General features: G+C 35.4%; 1 protein-coding gene across 1 annotated transcript in view; it reads right to left on the bottom strand.

The window, feature by feature from the left end:
* Positions 1-10,649, bottom strand: part of LOC137652486 (nidogen-1-like) — a 21,694-nt gene extending 11,045 nt beyond the window's left edge. Inside the window, exons 1-4 of the mRNA XM_068385926.1 lie at positions 10,416-10,649; positions 9,713-9,757; positions 5,427-5,504; positions 5,027-5,143 (exon numbers count right to left, since the gene is read on the bottom strand). Of these exons, the coding sequence (XP_068242027.1) occupies positions 5,027-5,143; positions 5,427-5,504; positions 9,713-9,757; positions 10,416-10,551 (376 nt within the window). The 5' untranslated portion in view covers positions 10,552-10,649. The remainder of the gene's footprint in view (positions 1-5,026; positions 5,144-5,426; positions 5,505-9,712; positions 9,758-10,415) is intronic.
* Between the last annotated feature and the right edge of the window lie 2,814 nt (positions 10,650-13,463).

The following is a 13,463-nucleotide window of genomic DNA, read 5'->3' as shown; positions in this document are numbered from 1 at the left end:
CCCCTACACCTTCTACTCCCTATCAGTGGCTCCCGCACCAGAACTGCGAGAAGGCGACCTTGTGTATGTAAAACCACATCAAAAGTGGCAGGATTTCATGTCTCCAGGAGTCACCACCATTACTGAAGGAAAGGTCGAAATTCCCTTTATAAATGTAAGTACCCAGTGGTTCCACTTGGGCACTGAGTCAGTCTGCGACCTTGAATTATGTTCGCTTGTGACAGCCGAACGGACACTGGCGACCTTGTCTTTACATGGTCAAGGTCCCGGTGGGGACAGGCTGAGAAAGCTCCGTCAAACCGCTGTTGGAGCGACCCCAATTAATTATTATAACAGAGTAGGAAATATTGTAGAGAATTTTGCGGACATAATTGCAGTTGGAGATGAACCCCCAGGGAGAATTACAAAGTTTCCAATTAACATCGAGACTGGCAGTCACCCCCCAAATCGTTCCAAACCTTATAGGACTCCCGTCTGTCATGTAGAGGCAATTGAAAGAAAAATTAATAAATTAGAAGAGCAAGGTACGATTTGAGAAAGCAAGTCCCCCTGGGCCTCTCCCATTGTGATGTTTCGTAAGATGGATGGTTCTTTTTGATTATGCGTAGATTATAAGAGGATAAATGCTGTTACCAAGGATAACGCATACCATTTGCCCTCTATCGAGGAAGTGTTACTTAAAGTCAGGGAAAGCAGGTTTTTTTCTCCGTTAGATTTAAAGTCCGGGTATCATCAAATTCCCTTAAATGACGAAAGTGAAGAAAAAACGCCCTTTATAACAGATGATCAATTGTTTGAGTATAATTATCTCCCTTTCGGATTGAAGAATGCTCCTGTCCATTTTCTTGTGTGATGATGTCTGTACTAGCTTCACTATTAGGGCATAGTGTCTTTCTCTACTAGGATGATATAATTGTAATTGGGAATACGGCAGACGAGCATGAAAAAAAATCTTATACATGTGTTAGAAGCCTTGAGACGTCAGGGGATGAAGATCAATTTTGACAAATGCAAATTTTTTCAACAAGAAGTAGAATTTTTAGGGCACTTAGTAACACCTGAAGGCCTAAGGCCTTGTGCCGATAAAGTAGTGGCAATCAGAGAATTTCCAGAGCCAAAAAACGCTAAGGAAGTAGCCAGTTTTCTCGGGCTCGCTGGCTTTACCGTAAGGTTATACAGAACTTTGGTCACATAGCACGGCCGCTAGATTCATTGAGGAAGCGGCCCGAATTTCAGTGGGGAGAAAGAGAGAAAGCTGCTTTTCAGACATCAAAGAATGCACTCACGAGCGACGAACTGTTGGCTTATCCAAGGTTCGACCGGCCGTTTTTGGTAACGACCAACGCGAGTTGGATCGCGATCGGCAGAGTCATTTCTCAAGTTGATGATGAAGGGAATGAGAGGCCTATTTGTTTCGCTTCACGAGCTTTAAAGGGAGAAGAGGTTAGATACAGTACCGTCGATAGAGAGACATTGGCAATTCTATGGATGCTGGTGAGACACCGCTACTTTTTGCTTGGGCATAAAATTAAAATAATTATAGATCATCGGCCTTTGTGGGACTTGTTAAAAAAAGGGGAGTTAAATACTCGGCAAGCTCGGTGGATTGAGCGGTTGTTAGAGTTTGATATTGTGAATTTCAAGCATATTGCAGGGAAGTCAAATAAAGTAGCAGACGCTCTCTCCAGGACCGTCATAGCGGCAGTAACAACTAGGTCTGTAAGGCGGAAGGAAAAACAACAGGGGAGTTCATGTTCAAATACACCTGTTGGAAAAGCGCATAGAAAACGGGAAGATCTTGACAACCCCAGTGCGAGAGAGAGAGAGAGGACGAGGGCTGTCCGGAGAATGTGAATGCTGGGAGTTCCGCGGGGTGAACTCAGAGAGAATGCCCCGTGAATGAGTGTGTGGTGGATTTATGTGGCTGGAGTGTGGGTGAGCTTGTTGCTGGACAAAAATTTGAAGCTTAGATCGAACAGGTCAAGGATTGTGTGAGAGATGCGAGTAGCAAGCTCCCAGATTTCTTGCGCATGCGAAGGGATGTGTTCTTCATTGAAGACAATATCTTATTTTATGAATATGAGAAGAGACCAGGGGATATCCGATCTCACGTTGTTCTTCCTTCCTCTTTGATAGAGAAAGCCATCCATGTAATTCACGTAAGTCCTTACGCAGGACATGTAGGCATAGAGAGGTCCCTGAGAATGGCCAGAAAGTCATTTTTTTGGTTAGGGATGAAGAAAGACATAGTTAGGTTAATTAATAAGTGCCATGTGTGTAACACTATGCAGAACCACAACCATGTGATCCCTAAGGCCAGAACATGGTCCTTAGGGCATTTCAAGTTTATTAGAGTGCATATGGACGTCCTAGGTCCATTCCCCCCCGGTGACGAGCAGTTTAAGTATGTGTGTGTGTTTGTAGAGGCATTCACACGCTTCACACACATGTATGCAATGGTGGACAAAACCGCAGTGTCAGTTGCGAAGGCGTTTTGCTCCTTCGTAGTGAGGTCAGATGTCCACGTACCTTGATAAGTGACAATAGTAGAGAGTTTGTGAATGAAGTGTGCAAAGGGGTAACCAAGATCATGAAAATAGATCATTAATATCGCCTCTTATCAGCCATCAGCAAATGGGCTCGTCGAGTCCCATAACCGAGAGGTGACAAATATTTTAAAGTATCTTGTGTGGGACAACCCAAACCAGTGGGTGGACATGTTGCCGTGGGTGGAGTTCACCCTAAGTACGGCATATAATGGCTCCATCAGGGATACCCCATTTTTTATTCTTTTTGGGCAAGACCCCGTGCTGCCGTATACCGTTGTCATGGACCCCCACACCTTGCCATTATACAACACAGAACAATACCGGGTGATGATGTGTAATTTGGCTCGGAGAGTGTTTCAGATAACCCAAAAGTACTTGCTGAGGACCAATGAGAAATATCAGACGAAATACTATCAGCGTTTCCGAACGCGAACGTCTGATATACAGATAGGGGACAGAATCTATCTTAAAAGGTTGCAACCGAGGAAGCCCAGTCCGAGAGGATAACTTGGTGTGGCATTTGAATAAGCTGGTACCCCCTTACCCCGGGCTACCTGGCTACTGGGGGTAGGAGAGTGAGAAAGGGACACAAGCGTGTGTCAGTGCCGTCCTTCGAGCACGAGAGAGTGCAAGAGGACATTGGCCATGAGATAGTGTCGAACACAAGGCTAGTGAGGTCACGGAATCGGGTCTATTTTGTGTATGTTACTCTAAGTGTTTTGTGAAAAGATGAATTGAGTTTTTTTCCATTTTTTGGTTTTGTTCTGAGCATATCATGAGTATATCATTTATCATACTAAGACAGTTCTGTTGTATTCATGTTTATGTTGAAACTAATCAAAATCTCGTTACCCTATATTGTACTCATTTTGTTGTTACCAATGGTTTTATGTATGTTTTCAATGTTGTTATATTGAATTTAAAACATTTCATTTGTCTCTGTGGAGGTTTTCAGTGCTGTTAGAAGTAATTGCTAATCATGGGTTGCGAATTGAACATCATTACTTATGCTTTTGTTTTTCATGAGGAATAATATTGCTAAGTTATTGATAAGTATTTTTCTTTTTTATTATTATTCACTGTTTGAATTTGCTTCTTGTTGCAGTGTCATGGATGTGTTAGAAATGGTTTTCTTGTGATGGTGAATGTGTCAAAGAGTGTTGGTATTGTAAGTAATTTATTTTAATTTATTTTAATTTTTTGTCATTTTCTTTGTTTTGTATATGTAATGATTTGTCGGTTCATATGAAAAATTTATTGCATTGAGGAAACTGTTGGTAAAACATGATTATTTTTCTGAATTTATGCTCCAAATTTCGGTGATTATGTATTAAACCTGAATTTTGTGTTTCTGTATGACTTATTGTGGGCGTGACATTCATCTTTGTGTAACTTGCAATTGTAACACGCCACTCGGCCCTCTGATTTTGATTCAAATTTTTGCATGAACCCGAAGAGGATGGTACTCAGCGGCAATGTAAAGCGAAAGAAATTTTTTTTTCCCAGGGAAAATTAATAAAGTGGAGAAAGAAAGTTTTTTTGTTTCAGTGAAAAAATAGAAAAGTTTATTAAAAAAAATCAGAAAAAAAAATAATAGGTGTGAACTTTACAGGACGTAAAATCTATGGGGGGGAGTGATGAACTGTTCGTGGTAAGTGTCAACTGATTTTTCTCTCTTTGTTAGAGGAGTGACGGTTAGTGTGGTTGGCACTACAAAAATGACGGTTACAGGTTAGCTTAGGCTTGGCGTCACCAAACCCTCTGCCGATTGGTTGTTATAAGACTTTCGGATCAAAACAACCAATCAATGATCAGGCATCGCGATATCAATCCATGGGAGCGTTGGAAACAGACCATAGGGGACAGTCTAGTTTCAGAGGCCTAGAGAGCGTGTCACGAGATGAAGGGCAGGTGCCAAGAAGTGTGTCAAACCGAGTACAATTTTTCACAGGGCTTTTTCTTAGTAACGTAACATAATCGTAATTAAGAGCGCCCTTGTAAATATAAGAGAATATATTCTGTAAAATGATCAACTCGGCTATTATTTGTGCATGAAATCCCCCTTTATTCGTGCTTTCCTAAATTGATTGAACTCCAATACGACCCAGATCGAGTCTCATATATACATATATATAAATATATATATATATATATATATATATATATATATATATATATATATATGTATATATACAGTATATATACATATATATATATATATATATATATATATATATATATATATATATATATATATATGTATATATATAACACTGACGGTAAATAAGGACTTTAAATACAAATTTATAAACTATTAATTTTATTAGCGGGATAACGAAACTAAACTTGCCATCCTCCTTACCGTATTTCAAGCTATGTCAACGCCAATACTCATGTAAATACTTTCAAATAAAACTGTTATACGAATATCTTATAACAGTTTTTTCAACGAAAAGCATGGTTAACGTTATACTTACCTTCACATGTATATCCATCACCTGTAAAACCTGGCTTGCATTGACATCTGTACGAGACCCTAGTGTCTATACAAGATGCATCAGAGCTACAGTTGTGGGTCATATCCAGACATTCATCTGCAATACATACAAAACAACATTTAAAAAAAAAAATGTTTTAACAAGGCTTGCATGAAGATATATCAATCTAAATACACTCAACCACTCGCAATCATACATATATACACACCAAAAATTTATATATATACTTTAATCATATAAGGGTTTGTGTTTCAACTTCATATGTGTGTGTTTATATATTATTGGTTGTCCATGCACGAGTATTCGTTGATTGATATGTAGATTAATAAGGCAGTATTATGTCTTTTCACTCATTACCTTCAAGTCCAATTCAACTGACCTGTATCGAGGAGATGCATCAATGTGACCACAGCATTTTTGGTATTGTTGTTCTGGGTCTCCCATTCTGATTTGGCTCCTGTGAAAATTACGAGGGCGTGTAAAAAAACATTCAGTAAAAAAGAAAAAAGTTTCACGTCATTCCGAATATTAATTTTAAATTATATGTAACAATACAAGGAAAGAAAGATTAAGTAAGAAATGAATGAATAGAAGAACAATTGAGATATTATATATTTTGTCTCTCTCTCTCTCTCTCTCTCTCTCTCTCTCTCTCTCTCTCTCTCTCTCTCTCTCTCTCTCTCTCTCTCTCTCTCTGTTTATATATATATATATATATATATATATATATATATATATATATATATATATACATATATATGCATATATATATATATATATATATATATATATATATATATATATATATATATATATATACAGAGAGAGAGAGAGAGAGAGAGAGAGAGAGAGAGAGAGAGAGAGAGAGAGAGAGAGTTATGAAATACAGGTATCATTTTACTTCATTGCTTTGTTTTTCCTTTTATTAAATATTCCTCTTTTAAGAAAAAAAACCTTATTTTTATATCATAAAAAAATATATATTTATTTCGAATGATTACTGTCATATTTAAGGATGACATGACCAGAAAAAAAAAATGTACAAAACTATAACTCGGAAAAATGGTGAACTAACAAGGATCTCAAAAACTATGAACGTATGGGTAAGGTAGCTACTCATGCTATGTATTGCTAGGACACTTATTGCAGCTCCTCCAAAGGGGTATTGGGAAGTGCATTTAAGTGCCATATCTATAAGCTTGCCAATATTTGCCACATCCCGGTCTTCCAAATTATTTAAAGTAGGTTTATCTATATCTTTAGTAAATGCATGCATTGGATGAGGATAACCCTGAAGTATATCGGTAGTTCCAATCTGAGCTTTACATATTCTGGTGAAGCATCCAGAACTAGGTGACCTTAGCTCTGATCTCATGATCAAGCAACCACTGATAAGCTCATTCAAAAGTTAAGCGTCGCTAACGCATGGAAGTGGAAAGTTTGAGCACTAGAGAACTGTTCGGGAAATATCTTCCATCTGTCATCTGCTTATAGCCTTGCAATACAAAAACTTGCCTCGAGAAGGTACAAAACAGGTGAACAATAGATGGAGTTATCTGCTTCCCAGGTGAACAGAGATGAGGTAGACGTAAGTAAAGTCGAAAAACAAAATAAATGGTTTTATACCCTTTCTTGCAGATGAATTATTGCGTAACACTATCACAGGGGTTAATGCTAAAGAGGATGTTAATATTCACTAACTTTTTAAAATTAGTAAAGATATTATACAGAAGATGGAAAGACTATCAGTTTTCTACTACAATAATAGAAGGGGTTTGAATATTGAAAGACTAAAGTTTCTGTGTATCAAAGTATCGACGTAGAACTCTTATTCCAGAGGATTCTCGTAGTCTCACAGATGGGTGATCTTCAGCTAGATGTTGTCATATCTTATGAACTCTGATTTTTTCCTATATCTTTGTTCGAAGGAAAGGACATCTTGCCTCAACCAAACCAACTGCAGTTAGCAGAAGTTCTTAGAAACTTTAAAAAAAGTAATTAACCATAATGATGTCAAAAAATGATTCAGGTCATAGTGCACTATGTAATTGATGGAGGATCTCTTCTTTATCGTTTGAAATTGACAGAAGTGAGATCACACATCTCGATTGCAGATGATTACACCTCATTTGCTGTCAAACACTGTGGTATAGCAACAATTGTGTTTTTGGCTATGGGACCGGACCAAGAATAAAGGACTGTATTAATAAGTGGCAAAGTTGAAAGCAAATGCCAATAATGTTAACATTATTGAGGTAACAAAATTTGATAGAAATAAATGGCCTTCTTGTTGAATAACTAAAACAAGCAGGCAGTGTACCAGCTGATCATAAAACCAACTTAGCAGAAAGGCCGTGATGTTGTTTAACCAAAAATAGATGCAGAATTTGACATAAAAAAAGGTAGCACACAATATTTCTACTTCCACAGAAACCACACTTACTAGAGAAGACAGACCTTGTCCTGTCCATCTACTATGAAAAAGTTTCTTAATGTACTGTACTTTATTTCCATTAATACAAGGCAAAATCATATATCTATAATATCAAGGTAATCAAGCAGGTGTTTGATGAAGAAATTGGTAATGACCTATTGCCTTTACTGGATGTGACTAGGTGTCCAGAATATTTAGAATAATAAAAAAAAGCATTGAAAGGTGGTTAAAAATCATTGCTCTACCAAAGCAAAGTAATGATATTGTGAAAACCAATAGTTGTAAGGTAATGGTTACATTGTATAATGTAGATCAGAAGACATCTCTGACATCTATCCGTTACAATATGCTCTGCAAAAAAGATTTAAGATCTAAAATATTTGTCACACTGAAGCAACTTCCAACAACGGCCTCTGTATGGAAATTTCAATCCCTCTAGACTTACTACCTATTTATGTAGTGGAAGGGATGTACTGATAAAATGGTGTCATCAGAGTGGGTAAGGATGGTAGAAGATAGCAAACTTATTTCATTGAAAACACACTAAAGCCTTAATCCAAATGCACTTGTTCAAAGGATTCATTGCAACTGTTCGGTAGAATGCAATAATCAAAGGTGCACCTGTACAAAGCATGGACTAGAGTGTACCAGTATATGCAAATATTGCTAATGTGGTAATTTGGAAAATATAACAGTTGATCCAGTTGAAGATGATGGTGATGATTTGGGAACTTTTTGTTTGAATCACTAAGAAGTATATGCCTGCTTGTGGATTGTTTTGGGTGCAAAAAAGCAGTTCGTGGTAGGGTATGAGATATGACTCAGTGTCAATGTTAACCTATTCATATGATAGATATATCCTCAAAATCTGGACCAAGAGACAAGTTTTACTTATTTTCCATGAAAACTGACGTCTTAAGGGCAGCATGACTTTAAAACCTAACTTATTAATCATAGAATTTGGACACTCGCTTTAAAGTAGACCCGACCTAACATAAAATAAAATTTAAAAAAAGGCATTCTTTTATATCAATTGCTGTATTTTCTTGGCTAAAAGGACTTACTGGAAGGTTAAGGCTGTTCGGTCGTCCTAGCTCTATTAATTTTTCGTTGTCAAGTTTTCAATTATATGCATTGTTGGGGATGTAGAGTATTGTGGTAGAGGTGGGAAAAAGTTTTTGTGGGTAAAATTCACTGTTGGTTTCTGTGGCTGAATGAGAAGCTGATTTATTTGAAGGCATTTGCTTCTAAGGAATAGGCCAACAACGATTATATCATTAACAATTATCTACCGTGCTATTTTTCTACCATTGACCTGCTGTGAATGGCCCTTAATTGGGCAATGTTTTACATTAAATGACAGAGACGTTTGCAGAGACGCATTATTGTCATATCGATATAGCCGCCAGGGAATCAATGTTCGGGTTAACATAAAGGGAATGGATAGGGTTATTTGCCTTTTGGTAATATACGGAAAGACTTTTTTTTTTTTTTTTTTTTTTTTTTTTTTTTTTTTTTGAAAGATAATAATCACAGTTCGTGATGTTTTGATGATTTCTCGATTTTTTTAGTATTCGTGAATTTGTCCTTGTTAGTATAGGTGAATATTCGGCTAAGCAGGGTCTTTAAAGCAAGTGGCACAGGTGCCAATCCCCTTGAAAAAGAGGTAGATATTCGTAGGCTTAATAAAAACGTAGGTACTAATGCCTATGCCAGTAGTCTCAACCAAGACATTGAGGAAAGAAATAAGACAGGTTCGGTGTTTTCCACCATGCGCAATACTTAGTAGCAGATTTCCGAATTCGGAAAAAGGCACTTTATCCCACGAATACGATAAATACTTTGTCGATAAACACTATTAATGTTTAGCCCATAATGACAAAAGAAATATTTTTTTCTTATTCTGAGTTATGAGATTCTCACTTATACTATTGGTCGTTGCATTCTCCAAACAAATATAACTAGAAACACGGATGATTTCGCATAAATTGAATGACTTTGAAATAAAGACTCTTTTCAACTCATGTTATCATTATTATCATTATTATTATTATTATTATTATTATTATTATTATTATTATTATTATTATTATTATCATTATTATTATCAAAGGATTTTTTTTTTTATTGAAGTAGATAAGAGTAAAGTTAAACAAAATAAGGTATCATAAAAACTGCTATGACTTGCCAGCATTTAAGCATCACTCCAAAGGCGTTTCAGATCAACTTACCCGCGATCATCTCCTCTACTTCAGTTTTCAGTTCTGTCTTCATGGCTGAAAAAAAAGAAAAATCTTGATTTAAAAATTGAGGAAAAAAAATTACAGTATGCTAGGAGTGTAACATGTCATAGATAAAATACGAAATAAAATTGATGAAATTTTATGTTGCAAAGATATGTAAGAGAGAGAGAGAGAGAGAGAGAGAGAGAGAGAGAGAGAGAATCTACTGAACACAAATGCTTTGCGTAAATACCCTATTTAAATATCTATATATCTATCTATCTACATATCTATCTATTTATCTATCTATATATATGTCTATAAATATCCACTGATGTCTTAGGCCTCAGACTAGTCATTCATGTCTGGACTTTGGCTAATTTCTTCACCGCACTGGCCACTTCGGATTAGTGATGGTGGAAAACTTTAGTCTGATCGTTTAAAACAATACAACCTAGTATGTGTGCTTCTGACTATTAAAGCTCTGCTGTTTATGGCGATGCACACCTTTTCTCTACGTTAAGGTATCTTCCCTCATATGCCTGAGTGCTTGCATGTGCATGTATAAAAAAATTTATTTAAGACATCTATGTTTTATTATATTGTTATATAGACCGGAACAAAATACATAAACACATATTTACATGAGATTATATATTACTCCTGGTTATTATGCTTTTACAAAATGGAAGAAAGATGAGTTCAATCATACCTTCGAAACTTGTCATGAGCTCCGACTTCTGATTTGTGATCACCTCACTGAGCTTTTGAATTTCGTGGATAATATCTTGAGTGGAACCAAGACACGAAAGTAGACATAACGTGAACACTATCCTTAATGATTGCATTGTGATCAAATAACTCCCGCACCTCAGGAGAAAACTATATGGTATTGAGTGTCCAGGCTTGATGGCAGTCACTGCACAAGTGCCGATAGGTGTATCTATGCCTTGCGAGGAGGCCAAGGCAAAACACTGTTGGTTTGTGGTGGTTATATTTTCAAGGACTTGCCGACTCTCCGAGTACAGTACTATGCTTTGTTATATTGGAGGTCTTGGGGGATCTCACCAAACAAACATCCGAGACAACGGAGTCGTTCAGAGGCTCTCTCTCTCTCTCTCTCTCTCTCTCTCTCTCTCTCTCTCTCTCTTCATATCTATAATTCTATTGAACTACAGAACTAGACATTCTCTTATATTTATCTTTTCCACAGCTGAGCAATGTTCTGAGTTCAGTTATTCATGTTTTGTGTATCTTTTTGGCACTTAGAATATAAAGCAGCAAGACAACGCTTACGTAACTTCACACCAACTAAAGGGTATATTTGGAGATATCTGGCATAGCAACAACAGGAGCTTTTTTGCTTTTCTTTGCTGAATTACCTAAACGTGAAAATCATCATACTTTTAAGAAGAAAGAGAGAGAGAGAGAGAGAGAGAGAGAGAGAGAGAGAGAGAGAGATTACGGCTGATATTTGAAAAAAAGATAGTTTTCATTATTATTATTATTATTATTATTATTATTAATATTATTATTTAGCATGACTAATTATCCAAAAATTATACTTTCGGTCGACATCTACTTACAAGAATATATATGAATATACCAACAAAATCTAATCAAAGATTCAAATATGCAAAAAATATTAAAGTTACACACCCGTATATGGCAAAGTTACACACAGAGAAAAATGAAAAGGGTGAATATTAATAGATGTATTATATGGTAGCGAATATAAATAGCCATAGACAGGAATGGGGAATAACTTATATCATGAGGCAGAAGAAGTAAGATAAACTAATATCATGGAGGTATAAATGGGGAAAAAGATAAATGCACATAGATATGGGGAAGGCACATCTAAATAGAAGCATGGATTGGTGAAGAGACAGATGTTTCGAAGCAGGATGCAAGTACGCAGAAAATGAGACGAAATAGTTATAAAAGTGGAGAAATGGGGGAGAGTAAAAAAAAAATCAAAAGCAGAAACATTAAAAACTGATAGCTTGCTTAAAAACAAAAAGGAATAAATTAAAGGTAACTAATATCGGAATAATTTCTTCAAAACTTGGTTGTCGTAGTTTTGTTATGATTTATTTATCTCTGAAAGATTGCATATCTTTCAATGTTTATCAGCTTGCTTTGGAGGTTGCTTCCTTTTTCAAATTAACAAATCTTTTAATCGTTTCATTTTTCATCTAGGGATGGTTTGAATATCTGTTTCAAAAACGGCAATGATAATTTCAAAGTGCTTGTAACTTGAGCTTCATCAGTTATACATAATTAAATAGAGAGAGAGAGAGAGAGAGAGAGAGAGAGAGAGAGAGTAGGGTTATTTCTGTCATTAAACCAAACCACTATACTAATATGGAATTTATTCATTCCATAAAACATGTTCAAAGGATACAAATAGTGAATTTTTTTTTTCATGATATTTCACTCATACGGAGGCTGTTATATTCACACCGATGCACATCAAAATATATTTGAGCACTAAATAATTTACACTAAGGATTTACTAACAGAAAAGGATTACTTTATTCGATCTGACTCTCTAATAAATTGCCCGAATTCTTAGATATGGGAGATACACAAATATATTTGTTTTTTATTGTACAATTTGACCTCCCGATAAGGCCATATTCTTTTGTCAAATAACAATATAAAGCTTCATTTATTTGGAATATAACGTAATTGAACTATCTTTATTTTCAGGAATATTCAGCAGGAAACTCTATGCACAGATGCACATGCAACATTGAACATCTGGACACTTTTCACATAAAAAAAGGCACACGTATGCCTCATTTGTGGTTTTTTATGCTTGAGGTAAATAAAAAATAATTCCTCTATGATAGAAAGGTTGAAGTATGAACTTTGTTTCAAACAGATTTAAAAAAACGTAGCAGAATAAAATTACAGAGTTCATTTCAAATATACCAATAACTTATTTCCTTATTGATTTAGTTAATCAAGTTAAATGAAAGATTCGCTCGAATTGCATGATGTAGGCGAGAAACAGAAAGAAAAATTATAATTTCTTCAAATGAATACTTTTAAGATAAGTGTCAGTGTCCAAAGAGCTCTAGAGTATGTTCCATTTAAAGGCTCTAACAGAAATATATTTTTTTTTTCAATTAAATTATCCATGTCAGTTAATACACTATAGCGTTAACTTAGTATTTAAACATAATAAGGATATTAGTATAGATGTAAAACAGAGACTAAGGATTACTCGTGCAGACAACCGAATGTGGAAATGATGTTGAACATGAATTATATTTAGTTTGTGATACTGAATAAGTATCTGCAGTTCATGAAATGTATGAAACTTTTTCTGGGAAAAATAAAAAAAAAAATAACTATACAGTTATAGATATAAACACAATTAAGTGAGATGAAATGCATTATTATTATTATTATTATTATTATTATTATTATTATTATTATTATTATTATTATTATTATTATTATTATTATTATTATTATTATTAGGTAAACTACAACCCTATATGTAAAACAGGCAACTATAAGCCCAAGGGCTCTGACAGGAAGAAATAGTCCGATTAGGAAAGCAAATAAGGATATAAATAAAATACGAGACAAGTAATGAATAATTAAGGTAAATTATTCTAGGAACAACACTAGAATTTAGATATCTTATATATGAACTATAAAAAGACACTTATGTCAGCTTGTTAAACATAAAAACATTCGATGTAATGAAGGTCATTCCACAATTTGGTCAGAGCTTTATTAA

The sequence above is a fragment of the Palaemon carinicauda genome, chromosome 13 (assembly GCF_036898095.1).
Source record: "Palaemon carinicauda isolate YSFRI2023 chromosome 13, ASM3689809v2, whole genome shotgun sequence".
Classification (NCBI taxonomy): Eukaryota; Metazoa; Arthropoda; class Malacostraca; order Decapoda; family Palaemonidae; genus Palaemon; species Palaemon carinicauda.
This window is presented reverse-complemented; position numbering and strand designations above follow the sequence as displayed.